We start from the raw sequence: 20731 nt of genomic DNA, 5'->3' as shown, positions 1-20731 counted from the left end.
CCGAAAATGTGGAAATGATTTTGAAACTGGGTAACAGGTAGAGATTGGAACAGTTTGGAGGGCTCAGAAGAAGACAGGAAAATGTGGAAAAGTTTGGAACTTCTAGAGACTAGTTGAACGGCTTTGACCAAAATGCTGAGAGTGATATGGACAATAAAATCCAGGCTAAGGTGGTCTCAGATGGAGATAAAGAACTTGTTGGGAACTGGAGAAAAGGTGACTGTTGCTATGTTTTAGCAGAGACTGGCAACATTTTGCCCCTGCCCTAGAGGACTGTGGAACTTTGAGCTTGAGGAAGATGATTTAGGGTATCAGCAAAGCATTCAAGAGGTGACTTGGGTGCTGTTAAAAGCATTCAGTTTTAAAAGGAAAACAGAGCATAACAATTCAAAAAATTTGCATTCTGATGATGTGACAGAAAAGAACAACTGCACACACTCAACACTAGCCCACGAAAGTAGCTGGGATCCTGCAAAGCCACAGTGGTGGAGCTGCCCAAGATATGGGAACCCACCTCTTGTATCAGTGTGACCTGGATGTGAGACATGGAGTTAAAGGAGATCATTTTGAAGCTTTAAGATTTGACTGCCCAGCTGCATTTTGGACTTGCATGGGGCCTTTAGCCCCTTGGTTTTGGCCAATTTCTCCCACTTGGAACAGCTGTATTTACCTAATGCCTGTACCCTGATTGTATCAAGGAAGTAAGAAATTTGCTTTTGATTTTACAGGCTCCCAGGTGGATGCAACTTGCCTTGTCTCAGATGAGACTTTGGACTGTGGACTTTTGCGTTAATGCTGAAATGAGTTAAGACTTTGGGAGATTGTTGGGAAGACATGATTGGCTTTGAAAAGTGAGGACATGAGATTTGGGAGGGACCAGGAGTGAAATGGTATGGTTTGGCTGTGTCCCCACCTAAATTGTATCTTGAATTGTAGCTCCCATAATTCCCATGTGTTGTGGGAGGGGCCCAGTGTGAGATAATTGAATCATGGGGCGGTTTCTCCCATGCTGTTGTCATGGTAGTGAGTAAGTCTCATGAGATCTGATGGTTTCATAAGGGGTTTCTCCTTTCACTTGGCTCTCATTCTCTCTTGTCTGCCACCATGTAAGACGTGTCTTGCTTCCCCTTCACCCTCCACCACGATTTTGAGGCTTCCCCAACCATGTGGAACTGTGAGTCCATTAAACTTCTTTCCTTTATAAATTATCTAGTCTCAGGTAGGTCTTTATTAGGAGTGTGAGAACAGACTAATACATGGGGCAAATGTAACATTGTGGTTAATATTGGAGGAATTGCCAAACTGTTTTACAAAGTGTCTTCATCTTACAATCCCAAGAGAAATGTATGAGTTCCAACTTCTCTACATCCATACCAATGCTTAATAGTTTCTTTTATATTTTAATCATGTTAGTGGGGATGGAGTAGCATGCCATTGTGGTTTTTATTTGGAATTGCTTAATGACAATAATGTTGGACATTTTTATGTGCTTATTGGCTATTTTTATATCTTCTCTGAAAATGTATCTATTCGGCTAATATACTCACTTTTGAAATTGGGTTAATTGTCTTCTTGTTACCGAGGTTTACAAGTTATTCATATTCTGGACATGAGACCCTTATTAGATATATGATTTGCAAGTACTGTGTTCCATTTCAAGGGCTGCATTTTTGCCTTATTGATTCTATTCTTTGAAGCTCAAAATATTTTAATTTTTATAAGGTCCAAATTATTCAATTTTTTCTTTGTCTCTTGTACTGTCAGTGTTATGTGTAAAAACACATGGCTTAACCTGTGATTATGAAGATTCTTAAGTTTTTCTTCTAAAAGTCTTATAGTTTTAATTATTACCTTTATATCCTTGATTCATGTTTGGTAATTTTTTGTGTATGGTGTAAATTAGGGGTCTACCTTCATTATTTAGCATCTTGATATTTAGCTCTCCAAGCATAATTTGTTGAAAAGAGTTTTCTTTCCACCACTGAATTGTCTTGGCAACCTTGTCTAAAACCAATAGAGCATCAAGTTAAAACATTATTTCTGGACTCAATCTGTTCCATTGATCTATCTCTCTATATATTTATGCAATATCACACTGTCATGTTACTATAGGTTTGTAGTAAGTTTTGAAATAGACAAGTATGAGTCCTTCAACTTTATCATTTGTTTTCAGTAAATTGTGGCTGTTTTGCATCTCCTAAATTTCTATATGAATTTTAGGATCAATTTATTAACTTCTGCAAAAAACGACAATTGACATTTCTGTTAGGGATTGTGTTGAATCTGTAGATCAATATAAATAGTATTGCTATCTTATCAATATTAATTATGTAGATCTATGAACATTGAATTACTTTCTATTTATTTATTTAGTTTCTTTCAACAATGTTTTATAGTTTTCAATGTACAAGTCTTGCACTTGATTTGTAAAATTTATTCCTAAGCAGGTTATATTTTTGATGTTATTGGCAAATTGAATTGAATTTCTTAATTTCATTTTTATAAATTAATTTTTATTCTGAACTGTTCATTGCTTGTGCTCTAAATTCTCCTTTAACTACTTGATAGACTTCATTATGAATCCATGTGGGTCAGGGATTTTCTTTCTGAGAATATTTTAAGTTACCAATTTAATACATTAATTTATTTTAGTTATCTTTCTTCATGTTATCCTTCTTTTGAGTCAATTATGATAGTTTGTATCTGAACTTGTTCATTATATCTAAGTTATATGAGTTTCTATAATACAGCATGTGTTAGGTCATTCATGCATTGCTATAAGGAAACACATGGGACTGGGTCATTTATAAAGAAAAGAGGTTTAATTGGCTCATGGCTCTGCAGGCTGCATGAGCATGGCGGGTGCTGGTATCTGCTCAGCTTCTGGGGAAGCCTCAAGGAGATTTTACTCATAGTAGAAGGTAAAATGGAAGCAGACGCATCAAATGGAGAGAGAAGGAGCAGGAGAGAGAATAAGGGGAGGTGCTATACACATTTAAACAAACAGATCTTGTGAGAACTCACTCACTATCATGAGGACAGTACCAAGTCACAAGGGACCCACCCCCAAGAACCAGAAACCTTGCACCAGGCCAAATCTCCAACACTAGGGATTATATCTCAACATGAGATTTCGAGGGGATGTCCAAATTATATATTCTGCCCCTGGCCCCTAAATCTCATATTCTTCTCACATTCCAAAATACAATTATCCCATCTCAATAGTCCCCAAAAGTCTTAACTTGCTCCATCATTAACTCAAAAGTCCCAAGTCTAAGGTCTTATCTGAGTTTGAATCCATGTTCCTCCCACCTATGAGCCTATAAAATCAAAACATACTATTTACTTCCAAGATACAATGGGGAAACAGGCATTGGAAAAACATTCTCATTCCAAAAGGGATAAATTGACCAAAAGAAAGAGGCTATAGGCCTCAAGCAAATCTGAAGCCCAGCAAGGCTTAAGTCCTAAAGCTCAAAATTAACTTCCTTTGACTCTGTGTCCCAAATCTGGAGCACACTGGTACAAGTGGTGGGCTCCCAAGGCCTTGAATAGCTCTGCCCCCATGTCTCTGCAGGGTATGGCCCCGGAGGTTGCTCTCAGGGGTAGGAGTTGAGTAGCTGCAGCTTTTCCAGGTGCAGAGTGCAAGCTGCCAGTAGATCTACAACACTGGGGTCTAGAGCACAGTGGTGCCCTTCCCATAGGTCAAACTAGGTAGTGCCTTTTTGGGGACTCTGTGTAGGACCTTCAATCCCACATTTGCCTTTTGCATAACCCTAGTAGATGTTCTCTGTGAGGGCTCCACTCCTGTAGCAGGCTTCTGCCTGGGCATCCAGGTTTCCTCATACACCCATTGAAATCTTGGCAGAGGCTGCCAAGCCTTCTTCACTCTTGCAGTCTACATGCCCACAGGCTTAACACTACATGGAAACCACCAAAGCTTATGGCTTGTACCCTCCAGAGGGGCATCCCAAGCTATATATGGGCCCCTTTGAGCTGCAGCTGGAGTGGCTGGCATGTAGGGAGCAGCATCCTGAGGCTATGCAGGGCAGCAGGGTTCTGTACCAGGCCCACAAAACCATTGTTTCATCCTTAGCCTCTGGGCCTATCATAGGAGTGTCTACCTTGGAGATCTCTGAAATGCCTTTGAAGACTTTTTCCCACTGTCTTGGCTATCAGCACCTAGCTCTTTTTCAGTTGCACAAATATTTCTAACAAGTGGTTGCTCCACAGCCTTCTTGGATTCTTCCACCCAGAAAATCTTTTTTGTTCTTGTTGTTGCTGTCATATGGGTAGACTGCAAATTTTCCAAACTCTTATGCTCTGCTTTCCCTTTAAAGAGAACTTACAACTTTAAGTCATTTCTTTGCTCCCTTATCTGAACATAGGATGTTAGAAATAGCCAGACCATATCTTGATCACTTTGTTGCCTAGAAATTTCTTCTACAGATACTGTAAGTTGTCACTCATAAATTCAAACACCATTTATCTCCAACACCATTTATTAAAGAGACTGTCCTTTCTCTGTGGAGTGTTTTTAGCACCTTTGTCAAAAATCAAGTAAAGTGGGAAGAGCGCCTTATAAAACCATCAGATCCCATGAGAACTCACTCAGTATCATGAGAACTGCATGGGGGTGACTGCCCTCATGATTTAGTTACCTCCACCTGGTTTCTCCCTGAACACGTGGGGATTTGGGGGGATTATGGGCAATGCAATTCAAGATAAGATTTGGGTGGGGACACAAAGCCTTACCATATCAACATATCTGTTTTTATGCCATTGCCTTGTGTTTTTATTATAATCACTTTTCAGTGTATTTTGAAATCAGAGAGTGTGATGCCTCTAGCTTTGTTCTTTTTGTTCAAAATTGTTTTGGCCATTTGGGTTCTTTTGTGGTTCCATATGAATTTAAGAATTGTTTTTCTATTTCTGTGAAAAATGTCATGAAATTTTTGATAGTGAATGCACTGAATCTATAGATCACTTTGACTAGTATGAGCATTTTAACAATATTAATTTTTCCAACCCATGAGCATAGAAAGCACAGCTTTCTATTTATTACTATTTTTCTCAATCTCTTTTATCAATATTTTCTAGTTTACAGTTTACAGTTTGCAGGTCTTTCACTTACTTGATTAGATTTACACCTAAGTAATTTTTTATTGTTATTCGTAAATGGAATTGTTTGCTTATTTTCCTTTTTGAATATTTTATTAGTAGAGAAACACTACTAATTTTTGTATGTTTATTTTGTATCCTGCAATTTTACTGAATTCATTTATCTTGTCTGCCTTTAGTGTCAGGCCTTTATGCTGGCCTCATAAAATTAGTCTGGGAATATACCCTCCTATTCAATTTTTGGAAGAGTGTCAGAATAATTGATATTAATTCTTTTTAAAATATTTGGTAAAATTCAGCAGTGAAGCCTTCCTTTCCCGGGTTCCTCTTGGATCTACTTTTTTTCTTGATCAGTCTACATAAAGACTAGATTTATACTAAATCTCAGCTAAAGATTTTATTTCTTCTATTATAAGAATAAATTATTTGAATTATGGTTAATTTATGTCTAGAAAAGATGCCCACTACATATTTCATGAGATTTAGCTACCATATTTTTAGTTGTTAAATAAAATATAAACCACAACAGAAAATAAAATCTATGCAGGTTAAAGAAATGTTAGAACTTTAGTGATATAAAAATATTTTCAGCATTAAAAGTAAATATAAAATTTAATGAAAATGAGGAATTATGGAGTTTTTGAGATACAATCTCATAAAAGTGGGTTACAGAATGAAATAAAGTGAAAGAAATAGAAGAGAAATAATACTGTAAGACAAAGGACTACACAAAGAAAACAGTAAAGGTGACATAGATATAAAAGAGAAAAACATTATTTTATAGAAATGAGTTTTAATATTAACATAAAGCTAGATAATACAAGTTTGATCTGGGATATTGTTACAGGTTAGTAACTAAACTGGAAATTCTTTTAGTTTTCATGAGCTTTAGGTTATCAATCATAAAAATGTCCCTTGTTCAGGCCATAAAAATGTGATCTAATGAAAAATTCTTCCATTTGACTTCAGTAAATTATATCTACGTACACATGTATATAGAGAGATGACTACATGTAAAATATATTACATACAGTAATTTTAATATAAGTACTCATATATAGTAATATTAATATAGTCAGTAAATAATATAATAATATAGTAATCATTTTTTGTAGCATTTTAACTTAGACACACATAATGTGTTTTATTCACTACTTAGAAATATAATATTGTTTTCCTATTACTGTTTGATTATTTATAAAACCTGAATGAGCAAGAGGCTTAGTGAATAATGGTAAGTTTAGGAAGCTTTCTTAAATAATGAGGCCTTAAGAACTAGTGGCCAAAAAAGAGACCAGAAGGTACAAACAGCTGTGTGGAATTGCACCAGAGAAATGGAAGCCCCAGCAGCAGATTGAAAGTCAGCAGCCTGGTGATGAGCGGCTACTAGAGGGAACAGCTTAAATAACAGCAGAGGGAGGGAAACACATATATGAATAAAGAAAAAGGAGAGAGACAGACACCTAGTTGGCCCTTTTTATTAAATTGGATGAACAAAGAAATCTACAAAGGTCAGATATTTAATGAGTTGACTTCTTTGGTAGTGAAACAGATCTGAGCTGTTGGAACTAAATGCTTTAAAAACTTAGGGATTTTGACACAGGTAGGTGTAAACACAGAGACTCCTAATTTTTAAGTGTTGAAAGTACACCCTATTGAAATGCAAGTTGGAATGCCTGACACTTGTGAAAGATTGAAAATTCATATTTTAATCATCAATCATGTGAGTTAAGGTGCCATCAGAATTAAATGTTTGTTTCTAATTTTAATTTTAGAAAATGTTTGAAAAAAATAAATGTGTAATTACAAATATTAACAAATAAATAAACACTTATTGTGAGAGAATAAAACCAACTCAAATATATGCAGAAGAAAGAGTTAATTTTAGCCCTTTATCACCCCTCAATTTCACTCCCCTCCACTAAGGCAACAATTTTTAAAAATATGTATTTTTGGAATGTCCTTCTGGACCCACTTGTATAGTTTAAAAAGATATATGTTTATGTGTGTGTGTGTGTGTGTGTGTGTCTATGTGTATAAATTTAGATTTTTTCATAAATGTGGTATTAATATAATTTGCAATTATTCTATTTACTTTCATGTTTCTATATCAATATATATAAATCTAGCTCATTCTTTTTAATCACTGTCTAGAATTCTATAGAATAGATATATCAAAATATGTGTAGCCAATCTTCTATTCAAGGACATTTAGATTGTTCCCATATTTTTTACTGTTACAAATATGTTTTCAGTGATTTATAAAACAAATTAAGTTTTAATTACTATCCTCAATCTAATGGCAAAGCGATGTTGAATGTCTGTCCTTTATTCCCTTTCAAAATTATTTTATCCCCTTTAAAATTCCTTTGATTTATTTTTCATTACTTGATCACAGATTAAATGGAACTAGTTATGAGAGAAGACCATGGAGGGAAATCTCTGGAAATATGTAAATTTTTTCAATAGGCACATGTTCTTTAAAATTCCAGTTAAGTTTTAAATGTCATGGTCTTGATAAACCAGTTTGTACTAACAGTGACATAATACACAGCGAACAAGTTTAGAATTAGGCTGAAGTGTGTTTGAAACTCGACTCTAAGCAAGAATGCTGTGTGTGATATTTGTGTTGTGCCTCAGGGGTCCTCACCTGTGGAGAATAATAATAGCAATATCTTCCTTTATTTGTTTTTCTGAGGAACAAAAAGGGATGCTTCGACACAAAGAATATATTAAATTATATGCCTACCCCCGTAATTAAAATATAACAAGTCTATTAATATATCCACTAAATCCTTCATGAAGGGACCAAAAACTAAAATTGGGAAATTAAAATCTATCTAGAGAGGCTTTTTTCCCTATATCTGGGTTAGTATCTGACTTAGTCAAATAATCATGTTGACCATCTGCTGTCTTACCTATGAAAATCAACACTATATTGTTACTAAATGTGTATCTCAGATATTGGTTCCACAAGTGTGGTCCCTGCACTGGTGGCATCACCTGAGGTATTATAAATGAAATTGAGGCCTCATCCTATACCTACTGAACCAGAAATTCTGATGTTTAAACCCAACAATATGGGTCTCAATGTGATCACTGGGTAATTCTGGGTCATGCTCCAGGCAGAGAAACGCTAGTATGTATCTTAAACTCTAAGTACTAAAATGTGAGATGTTATTCATTTCACTACTTATAAACTTACAAATGAAATATATCCAAATAGTACATTTTTACCATGTCAACTGAAATTGTCAAGTGAAATTATAAGCATTATAATGATAAAGAACTCGAAACAGTGGCCTGCATTTTATCTCACCAAATTTATCCCACATTAGTCTATTACCTGTGCTGCCTTTCAACCAGGTTTCAGAAAAGACAGTCTTACTAAGTGTTTTCAGATGCTTATCATTTAGCTGAGAGGTTAAATCTGGAATTGTTTTCAGGAACTTCCACACAGTTTTGTGTTCATATGGCGTCCTGTGAATGGGCCTCAAAAAAAAAAAAAAAAAAATTACAAATTCAGAGACCATGGCATAAATGCAAAGAAACAAACAGATCCTTAATTTTTAAGTTTCCAAATTTGTATTTTCTGTTTAGTTAAGGGTTTTTAAAAAAGAACTGTGATGCTATTCTATTTTTTCTTACTAATCAACTTTAGGATCTGTCACCCTTCCAACATTAAGATGTGCTTTCACAATACTTTAAACTTTAGGAAATTACACAATGCCTTTTTAAACAGAAAATTTCTTTTTAAATAGAAAACTCAGTACTCCTATTGTAAAGTTGCATCTCTTATCCGTAGTTATAATAATAATAAAGATCTCTTTTAGATATTAAAAAGATTAATGTTGTTTTCACAGTTTATTCTTAATTCTTTTAAGTACTGTTAAAGTTAGATCAAATGGAAATATACTTTAACACTTAAGGGTATAAATCGTTAAGTGAAAAGATACATATGTACTTTTAAATGAAACATGATTATCATATAATACATGGTATTTATTATTTATTTTTAATCATTAAAACTCTTTAATAAATGTAACACTAAATCAGGATATAAAATTCCTATCAATCTGATGTCTCAAAGGACTAACCTAGCTGTCATAAATACCATTTCAAAATACTCAGCAGTTGGCCAGGCATGGTGGCTCACACCTGTAATCCCAGCACTTTGGGAGGCTAAGGCGGGTGGATCATGAGGTCAGGAGATCGAGACTATCCTGGCCAGCATGGTGAAACCCTGCCTCTACTAAAAATACAACATACTCAGCAGTTTTCAAGCAAATTTTTAAAATTTCATGTGAAAAATCAATTTAGCATCATAAAGGGAATTTCAGATACCCATACCACACATATGGGTTTGACAGTAATAGTCCCAGTTTAGATATGACATAGTGTTGGCCCATCTGGTATCCATGTGTATGCACACAGGTTTATGTCTGTGTGTGTTTATTGAATGATATAAATTCTGTTTTTTGTTTTGGGTTGTAGCAAAAAATAAGTTTAAAAATACTAGCTTAGTATACAGTCTTGAGAAATAGTTTTGAGAAAACTGGCTCCCTACCTAATGTCATTTACAAATTTGTTCTTCAGATGCAATAAGAAATAATTTCTAGTAGAAATGGCATGATATAACCAAAACCTAAAATATGTGCCATTGACTTAGCAGCCAAACAGGAGGTGGCAAGGAAATAATATCACAGGCCGTAAAGATAGACGTTTTTCTTTTTCTGTTTATTTTAGTGGCAATACATTTATTAGTTGCCTGCAATAATTTGTAAGGCAGATCAAGTGCCTAGAAAACTTGCTACTTCATAGAAAGTAGCTGGAAAGAGCCAGAAAGTTATTGTGTTTTGTTTGCTTAGTGCTGCTTGTTTGTAGCAACGTATTATTAACTGATTCAAGTTGATCAGTTTTCAAGTGTAAATGAAAGGGAATAGACAGGCTCTAGAAAAGTGGGACATGGTTATAAAAAGCCCAGTACTTCCTCATCTCATGTAGCAAGAAAAGACTTGAAAGTCTTCTCAGTTAAATAAAGGCGCTTAACCCTACGGCAAAGGTCTGATGAAATAGTTTGGCCTTCCCATCCAAGCCTACTTTTTTAGAAGGCCTTAAAGTAGCCTCCATTGAGAGAGAGATGGGCACAAGGAATAAGCACAGAAATAAGAAACAACTTAAAAGCAATGTCTACAACATAACCTTGGCTTTGGCTGCTGCCTCATAGAAGATACTGAAAACAAATAGATACAAATTCTCTTATGTTTTTGAAGCATCTGTACCACTGAAGTACCTAATATTATACTCTAAAAAAAGTTTTGTCTCATTGAACTTGCAAACCAAAAGAAATTGTGCCACACTCCTCACCCTTCAAAGGGAACATGATCTCCAGTGTTCTTACATTTGTCCACCAGGTAAAAAGATAAGAGAAAACCTCCCAGGCAGTGGAGCCAGGTGTTCCTCCCAAAAAACAGATCTAAGGTCTAATTTTTAAAACTTCCAGTACTGTTAGGGTGGAGGATTTTACAATACTAGCCCAGCAAAACAGCAATGTTGCTCTGAATCAATGACTATAATGTGTTTCCATTTCTTCCTTTTTTCTTAGTGTGAGTTTTTATTGTAATAGCCTATTCCTGGCTCTGCTACTGTGTATCGTGTTAAGGGGATAGCAACAAATAATCATATTTCTGGTTTTTATGTTAGCAGACCAGAAATATACATACTTATTCTTGATGGGGAGGACGGTATGTCCTCTAAAATTCTGGACTTTGAAATGCGTAACTAGTGAAACTTTGTATTTTTTCTTTTGGTGAAAGAGTTAATATACGTGTTGAAAAAGGGTATGCATAGTAGTTGGTAACTAGAAAGAGGCAAACTACAGAAGAGATGCTGGCTGTTCAAAAATGGGTTCCTTCTATCTCTAGTTACACAGCTAGAATGCATTTCAAAATCATTCTGTTGTCACCAGGTGACTGAATTCTAGCCAATGGGAAGTGAACTGACACAGAGATAAAGTGCAGCATATCAAATGGCCAAATTTGGTAAATATTTCATTTAAATCTGAAAGAATGTGTATGTGCATTTGTTACGTACAAAAGTCATTTGTTTGTGTAAGTGTGTATATATATAAACACATACAATAAAAATGTATAATAGTATGTATGTACATCAGATATATTCATAATATAGATATTCATGGATACATGTGTTTGTGCCTGTGTATACATATAAACAAGTGCTAACAAATTTATAACACTATGTGTCTGACATTCTTTCTGTAGATAAAATATATTATATCAGTATACTTCCTTTACCAAGTGTATTCCCATTCAACGAATAGAAAAACTCATGCATAGAATTGTTAAATAACTTACTCAAGATCTCATGCCTAGTCAGTGACAGAACTAAGTGGCAGGGTTCAGTTTGGCCTTGAATTGTATGTTTGAGAGTTTCAGCCCATGGTCAAAAATTTTTTGTGATTTTTCAGGTACAACCACAAGCAATTCTAATGGCTTTAGCTGGCAAGCCTCATGGGGGAAAGCTGCCCTCCCCACACCAGACTGGCTACACAGCCAGTGCACTGCAGTCTCCGAAGGGAATTGCAGTCAAGAACTCAGCTTCCTGGCCAGCCACGGTCTCATGCTCATCTGCTTTCCTAGTCCAGGCCTTCCATTTGAAATTCTCCTTGTTGGAGGATCTTGAAAACACTTTCTGCATTCGGACTCATTCAGTACTCAGGCATTTTCCACTTCTAGCCTTTCCCCAGACCTCACCCCAACCCCTAGGTCTATAAAACTGCAAAAGTCTTTACTCAGAGCTCCCTCAACAGTGAGACAGCCATTATGTTAGTACTAATCTACCTGACCCATAATTGGTACATATGGTCATGGGGCAGGTGGATGTAACACGAGGTCAGTGCTACCTCCAGTTTGAGTTTCTTGCTTATTCCTTCACAGTAAGTGATTAAAGACTTGACTATTACTTGCATTTGGGCTTGTTGTTTTATCAGCTATTCTGATACTTGCTGCTCCACGTTCTGTCTCTCCAGCTCTTCTAAGTTCCTGACAATGTATTTTGCCGTGATCTACATTATAATTTATTACTGGTTATTATTCTTATCTTCTGTATCTTTCCTTGTATTGTATGTTTTCTATCAATTTGGTCTATATATTTCTGAGGTATTTGGATTAATACTGCAATTATGGATTTATCTATTGCTCCCCAGAATTCAATCAGTTACTGTGTTAACATATTTTAAACTGATGTTATTTGATGAAAATAATCGTTACTTTTACCAGTACATAAAGTCTGTCTTCATTCCTTCTGAAATTTTTCCTTCAATTTTATCTTGTCAGCTACTGGGTTTGCATATTCCAGCTTCTCTTGGCCTATATATTTGCCTACATATATTTGTTATTACACTTTCAAAATGATGTATATTTTGTATTTTAAATGCTGAACTTCTATCAAACAAACTATGTTGGATGTCTGTTACCAATATTAAGTTTTTTCCCCTTTCTCTATTAAAAATACAAAAACTAGCTAGGTGTGGTGGCAGGCTCCTCTAAACCCAGCTACTCAGGAGGCTGAGGCAGGAGAATGGCTTGAACCTGGGAAACAGTGAGCCAAGATTGTGTCACTGCACTCCAGCCTGGGCGACAGAATGAGACTCCATCTCAAAAAATAAATAATTTTTTAAAAAATTAAGTTTTTCAACCTCTGAACATATCTTTTCATTTACTTGGACCATCTTTACCTTCAACAATGTTTTATTAGCGTATAAGTCTTGTACATTTTTCTTAAATTCATTTCTAAGTATTTTATGTCTTTGAGGGTATTCTAAATGGTTTTGTTTTCTGCATTTCATTTTTGGATTTTTCATTGATGGTGTGTAGATTTGATATTTGCATATTGATCCTGTATCCTGAAACATTGCTAAATGTGTTTATTATTTAAATTGAATCCACTAGATTCCTTCAGATTTTTAATATGCAAAATCATATCATTTGCAAACAGAGATAGTTTTAGTTTTCTTTTCCAATCTGATGACTTTTACTTCTTTCTCATGAATGACTGTCTTAACTAGAACATTCACTATAACGTTATATACAAGTGGCCAGAGTAGATATCTTTGTATTTTCCTGCTATTCAACAGAAATCATTCAGTCTTTCTTCAGGTTAGCTGTGAGTTTTCCACTGATGCTGTTTATTAGATTAAGGAAGTTCTCTTCTGTTCTTATTATGTTGAGTACTTTTTTTCATCATGAATGGGTGTTGGATTTTGTCAATTTTTTCATGTTTATAAAGAAAATCATGTGTTTTTTTAATTCTAATAATATGGTATATTACATTTGTTGATTATTAGATGTTAGAGCGACCCTGCATTACTGGAATACATTCCATTTGGTCCTGATGGAATGTTTTTTATATGTTTCTGGATTTAGTTTGCTACTATTTTGTTGAGAATATTTGCATCAATATTCATAAAGGACATTGGTTTGTAGTTCTGTTTTCTTGTGATCCCTTTATTTGGTTTTGGTATCAGGCTAGCTTCATAGAATGAGTTGGGATGTGTTTCTCCCTTTTCTATTTTTTGAAAGATATTGTGAAGAATTGTTTTTAGTTCCTTAAGAGTTTGGCAGAAATTACCAGTGAAACCATTTAGGACTGGCATTTGCTTTGTGAGAAGTGTTCTTTACTTAGCAATTTAATCTTTGTTATAGGTTACTTTGGAGTTCATTTTTATTCTTGAGTAAATTTTGGTAATTTGTTTATTTCTAGAAATGTTTCCTTTAATTCTAGGTTACATCATTGTTAGCATACAGTTTATTACAGGATTCCTGTATAATCTTTTTTATTTCTGCAGGATCATTAGAGATGTCCTCCATTTCATTACGCATTTTAGTCATTTGAGTCTTCTCTTTGTTTTTTTCTTAGTCAGCCTAGGTAAATTTTTCTATTTTTTTGATCTTTCTAAAGAACTAATTGTTTTTTCTTATTCATTTTTTATTCTCTATTTCATTTATTTCTTTTAGCACTTCAAATATGTTATGAAAATTCATTCCATTTTTGTGAGCATTCATTTCACAGCATGAGTTATTTTCTCTCACTGCTTTCAGTATTCTATGTTTCTTCTAATTTGAACACTGACTGTGATGTTTTTAAGTGTGGAGCTTTTTGTATTTCTATTACTCGGAGTTCACTGATTTCTTCTGTGAGTAGATTAACATTTTCCCTCAGGTTGGGAAGTTTTGAGCCATTCTTTCTTTAAATATTCTCTGCTCTTTTTTCTCTCCTATTCTTCTGGGATTCCCATTATCTTTGTGCTGGTACAATGGATGGTAGCCCACAGGTCTCTGAGACTGTATTCATATTTTGTATTGTTTTTACTTTTTTTATTTTAAAAACCATTTTATTGGGATATGACTGACATACAAAAAGCTGTACATATTTAAGGTAGACAACTTGATGAATTTGGAGGTAAGTATACACTCGTGCAACCATTACCAAAATCTATGATCAGAGTGTCTCTCCAAAGTTAACAACATCTGAGAGCCACTAGTCTTCATCTTGGTCATTTTTATTGTAAGTGTAATTTACATTAATTATTTTTTAAAATAAAACAATACAGGTATATATAAAGTTAAAATGGAAAGTACACCTACTGACTGAACACCCACCAAATCTTCACCAAGAAATACTCATTGTTGACAATTTGGTGTGTAAAGTTCCTGCTCTAAAATTAGGGGAATCTTGTGGGTAGAAGGAAACAGAAAGTTATTCATAAAAAGGTACAAATTTTCAGTTACATAAGATGAAGAAATTCTAGCAATCTACTGTACAGCATAGTGCCTACAGTTAACGATACAGTATTGTGTACTTTAAACATTGGCTAAGAGGGCAGATTTTATGTTAAGTGTTCTTATCACAAAAAAATAATAGAAAACATAAGAAGAAACTATTGCAGGTGATGGATATGTATATAGCATAGATTTTGGTAATTGTTGCACGAGTGTATACTTACCTCCAAATTTGTATTGTTTTTCTTTCTATTCTTCTGACTAGATAATCTTAACTGACGTATCTTCGAGTTTACTGAACCTTCCTTTTGGCAGCTCAAATCTGTTGTTGAACTCCACTAGTAGTTTTTTGTTTGTTTTTATTTTTTAATTTTAGTTACTTACTTTTCAATTCCAGAATCTGTTTGTTGCTTTTTAATTTTGTGGCACTTTCTCTCATTCTGTACGTGTTGAGACACCATTGCCATTGATGTAGTTTGGATATTTGTCCCTGCCCAAATCTCATGTTGAAATGTCATCCCCGCGAGGTGTTTGGATCCTGGGAGTGGATTCCTCACAAATGGCTTGGGCCATGCTCTCAGTGATAAGTGAGCTTTCCTTCTGAGTTCACATGAGATCTGGTCACTTAAGAGTGTGGGGCACCTCCCCCCCTACATTTTCGCTTGCTCCTGCTTTCACCCTGTAACATGCCTATTGCCCTTTCACCTTGAACAATGATTGTAACCTTCCTGAGGCTTCCCTAGAAGCTGAGCAGATGCCCGCACCAGGCTTCCTGTAAAGCCTGCAGAACTGTGAGCCAATTAAACCCATTTTCTTTATAAATTATCCAGTCTCAGGTATTTATTTATGGCAACGCAAGACTGGCCTAATACAGTCATACTTTCCTCTAATTCTGTAAAGTCCGTATTCCCTGCAGTGTATAGCCACAGAAATATCCACTAATTTATCTCACTTGTCATCTAATAATTGTTCAAATATTTCTGTAAATGCTTGAAATATTTCTATAAAAACTTTTGCTGATGGGCAAAAGTTGTGTGTTGTCATGCTTTTCTTGAATTCTTTGGACATAGTTTCCTTTATTTACTTGTTTCTAATCATAATAGTTGATTTAAAATCTTTGTCTGTTAAGTTCAGCATTTGAATGTCCTCAGGATATTGTTTGCTGTTAACTGCTTTTTTTGTTCCTGTATATGGGATACCTTTGCTGTTTCTTTGCATGTATCATAATTTTTGTTGAAAACTAAACATTTCGAATAATATAATATGGGAACTCTGGAAATAAGCTTTCCCTCCTTCCCAGGGTCAAATAACAACAATGCCCTGTGAATGGGGTTTTTCCATGGAGCTAGTAGACAAGTCACATTGTGGTATGCTCTCGGAGTGGAGCTTTGTGAGGAGTTCCTCACCAGCTGTCTCCTCCAGTGGCTGCAAGCCTGCTGGTTTTCATAGTTGCTGTGATTCAAGGCTATCACATAATTGGAAAAAGGAAGATTAAAACAAGTCAATATAAAAATGCTCTGCTTTTCTTACCTAGGCTCTGCTACTTTTGTCGAATAAATGTATATTGTTGCAAACATTTGACTAATTTCCAGGTTTTGAAAAAGTTTATTTTGACAATTTTTTCTAGCATTTCATTGCTTTCATAAAGGAACAGTTTCACAGAGGTTTTCACTCCACCATTCTCAAAGTCCTGCACTCAACATTGACTCTTGAATCTCTCTGATCTACAGCAATACCTACAATTTTCTCCCACAGATACAGGTCAACCTGTATCTCAAGCACCTAATGATAAGGGGTTAGGGAAGTGCACATGAAACCTGAGGGAGGGACAATAAAAATATTTGACAAACACTATTGACTAATAGAAAAGATTAAAGTCACTCAAAAGTTACAGCTCTTTATCATTTTGATGAATGAATGGGCTTGTGATTTACATATTATAACTCAAAAATAAAAAATATTATTTTATATAACTACTATAATCTTTTTCTGGAAATATCATTCCTGATCAATTTCTATTTTTCGCCTTCCTTCTGACTTTCTACATGAGTATCCAAGAACATATTTAGAATACCTGATTTGGGCCACAGAGAAACAGAAGTGCTAGAAACACCCATTTCACCTCCTGTTACCACCTTTCTCCCTTGTTTGTATTAACCTATTTGGCACCGGTCTTAAGGCTTTCTCAGGCTACACTCTGGCAAATGATCAGCAGCAACTCTGCAACTCTGAAATTAAACCTCTTGAGTCTAACATACACCCCTGTGTGTATCATCCTTGGGAGGATAAATAAAAACATTCAGGTATGAAAGATTGGCTTTCACTTCTCTAAATTTGGCCTTCACATCTCTCTTAACCTCTAGTCTTCTACATTGTCAGGAACACCTTTTACACACATTGTACCCATTCCTTTCTTACCAGTGCTTCCTGGCGCACTCTTAATGTAGGAAATACTTCAGTGAATAAAACTAGATTAGCAAAAAGTCATACATTGAGAGGTGTTTTGTAAACTGTAATCCCCAAAGTATTACTAATAGTAGCTCTTTCTTCAATTGCGTTGTTATTAAAATTATCATCATTATGAGTTATCAGACCACATACAGTGGTGTATAAAAAATACTATTCCCTTTATATTTTCATTAATTCACCTTTCTATCTATTTCTAGACCTAGTTCCAGCTGAGGGCCAAAAGCAAAATTTTAGTGTATTCCAGAGATTTCAGGCATTTCAGTGGGAAACAAAATAATTTCAGGTTGTTGTTTCTTCTCTTTCCTCTCCCAGTGATCACCTCAAACCTAGGGGCTTATAGTCATACCAAGTAGGTATCTGGCTTCTGATCATTAGTATCCATGTGGGGTGGCATCTGCTGAGCTGTAATTATCATGTATAGCCTTTGGCATCTGTGCTGACATCCACTGAATTGCTCAGTGTTCCCAGTTGTAGGTATTCATGACCTTGGTGTTCCAAAGCTCTTGCAAATCTGTTGACTTTTCACTCTCAGGCAATTCTTCACACTTCTTGCTGATAAGAAGAGACTCTGACTACTTTAGGGAACATCTGTGAGGCCATGAAAAATTGCTTAGGACTCTCTTAAGGTTTCTATACCCGTAACACTAATTACTCACATTTACTCAGATGTACAAAGGAAAGGGAGCTTTTGCATTTTTCTGCAACTTATCTAATCTTTCTAACAATCTCTAATCTGCTCAGTTGAAGTGTAAGCCAAAACAAAACCAAAAAATCCTTGCACTTGTCTCTTAAAAATATCACATCTTCTGATACAAACAATTTCTGTTCAATTTAAGCGTTGAGACTAACACAAAGTTTAGTTCCTCCTCCTAGCTGATTTTCATGGCCTTTCTTAAAGGGCTTAGGCTGTTAGTAAAGATGCTTAGTCTTCCAGAGTTACTCTACCCCAAATTTTTCTACCTGTGAGGGAGTACAAGTGTTCAAAAGGATTGATTGTGTCCTGTGGCAGTGGGTAGAGGAATAACTGATTTGAATATGCTCAAAATTCTGAAGTAACATAATCAATTTATATTATAGAACACATAAAAAAAGCCATTAACTTGGGTAGGATGCTTGCCAAAAAGCAACAGTAAATCAGAACACTCAGGTACAAGAAAGGGAAGAAATCAGTGAAGAAGTATGCTATAAGAAGCAATATTTAAGTTGGGCGTGGTAGCTTATGCCTGTAATCCCAGCACTTTGGGAGGCCAAAGCAGGCAGATCACTTAAGGTCAGGAGTTCGAGACCAGTGTGGCCAACATGGTGAAACCCTGTTGCTACTAACAATACAAAAAGTAGCAGGTGTGGTGGTGCATACCTGTAGTCCTAGCTGCTCAGGAGGCTAAGGCAGGAGAATTGCTGGAACCCAGGAGGCGGAGGTCGCAGTGAGCCGAGATTGCACCATTGCACTCTAGCCTGGGCAACAGAGCAAGACTGTGTCTCAAAAATAAAAATAAAAATAAAAAAAGCAATATTTAAACTGAGGATCAGAAAGTCAATTTTTGGCTGGGCATGGTGACTCACACCTGTAATTCCAGCACTTTGGGAGGCCAAGGTGGGTGGATCACTTGAGGTCAGGAGTTCAAGACCAGCCTGGCCAACATAGTGAAACCCTGTCTCTACTAAAACTACAAAATTAGCCAGGCATGATGGCATGCACCTGTAATCCCAGTTATTTGGGAGGTTGAGGCGGAAGAATCGCTCGAAACTTGGAGGTGGAGGTTGCAGAGAGCCAAGATTGTGCCACTGCCCTCCCGCCTGTGTGACAGAGCGAGACTCCATCTCAAAAAAAAAACAAAAAAAAAACAAAAAAACAATTTTCTCAAAGAAATTAAAACACCAAAAAATACTAAATAGACCGGGCATGGTGGCTCATGCCCATAATCCCAGCACTTTGGGATGCCGAAGCGGATGGATCATGAGGTCAGGAGTTCGAAACCAGCCCAGCCAACATGATGAAACCCCGTCTCTACTAAAAATATAAAAAATTAGCTGGGTGTGGTGGCAGGCGCCTGTAATCCCCGCTACTCGGGAGGCTGAGGCAAGAGAATTGCTTGAACCCAGGAGGCGGAAGTTGCAGTGAGTCGAGATTGCGCCATTGCACTCCAGCCTGGATGACAGGGCAAGACTCTGTCTCAAAAAACAAACAAACAAACAAAAAACAAAAACAAAAAAAGATACTACATGAAGAACAAATCATGTTGCAAATGCACACACATACATATCCACACAAAACACATATACACAAAACCTGAATGTAAATAAAATAACCCCAGTCCCTCAGGATAAATTAATAAACTATGGAATAAGGAGGCGAACATACAATTTACTCATTTAAAATGGAATCAAAATATTCTATGTAGAAAGATACACATATTAACGTTAGTCAGAATATTAAAAATTAAAAATAAGTATTCAGTAATAAAGAAATGGTCAAAGCCTTACATTTTCCAAAGGGGATATTAGTTAGCTTATTGTAGAATCAGGCATATAATGCAGAATTTTAGGTGGCAACAGAAATCTACAATATTGGTGACATATTATTAGGCATTTGGTTACATAATTAAGAATATATCCAAAATACCTATCCTAGGGGCAAGATTATAAGTGATTCTTAATGATCTATTTTTACAATTGAAAAATGCCATAATTAAAATGTTCACTTTAGACACTCAGTTTTACAAGTCTTAATGATTCAAAACTCACTGCCTTCTTAAACATTGTTCCCCTTAACTACCTGCTTTTCAAGTGTCAATATATCACACCAGTTATTTCTATTGCCTGGTTTCTTCTTCTTTCAAAACAAGAGAACTGTACACTAGGCCATTGTTCCCCAACCTTTTTGGTACTAGGGACTAGTTTAGTGGAGACCATTTTTTGGGATGATTCAAGCGCATTAATCATTAGATTCTCATAAGGCACGCACAGCGTAGATCCCTTATGTAAGCAGTTCACAATAAGGTTCATGCTCCCATGAAAATCTAATGCGCCGACCTGATAGGAAGCGGAGCTCACCTTCCCTCCCTTGCTGGTATTCACCTCCTGCTGTGTGGCCCTGTTCCTTAGGAGACACTGTATCAGTCTATGGCCCAGGGTTAGGGACCCCTGCACTAGGATATACATGAAATAGTAACTGTTGCTTATTTTATTTTATCCGTTAAACTCTTTTTCTAAATTACTGGGTATAGCTTAGCAAAGGAGCTGAACATTCTCTTTATTATTTATTTATTACACTTACTTTTAAGACATCAAATTTGTTTAATTTGAAGGAATATCTGACTACCTAGGTATTAGAAATTCTG

The 20731-nt window shown here is 35.7% G+C and overlaps 1 protein-coding gene across 5 annotated transcripts in view; it reads right to left on the bottom strand.

Moving 5' to 3' along the window:
• The window catches only part of CNBD1 (cyclic nucleotide binding domain containing 1), a 631440-nt gene that overhangs the window by 264577 nt on the left and 346132 nt on the right, over positions 1-20731 (bottom strand). For all 5 annotated transcript variants that reach the window (XR_008509177.2, XM_054518647.2, XM_054518649.2 and 2 more), the window contains one exon: positions 8468-8613. Coding sequence is in view for 4 of the 5 variants with exons in the window: in XM_054518647.2 (XP_054374622.2) it covers positions 8468-8613 (146 nt within the window). In the remaining variant the exon portion in view is untranslated. The remainder of the gene's footprint in view (positions 1-8467; positions 8614-20731) is intronic.

This window comes from Pongo abelii, chromosome 7 (assembly GCF_028885655.2).
Source record: "Pongo abelii isolate AG06213 chromosome 7, NHGRI_mPonAbe1-v2.0_pri, whole genome shotgun sequence".
NCBI lineage: Eukaryota > Metazoa > Chordata > Mammalia > Primates > Hominidae > Pongo > Pongo abelii.
Note: the sequence above shows the minus strand (reverse complement) of the source record. Positions and strands in the feature narration are given on the sequence as shown.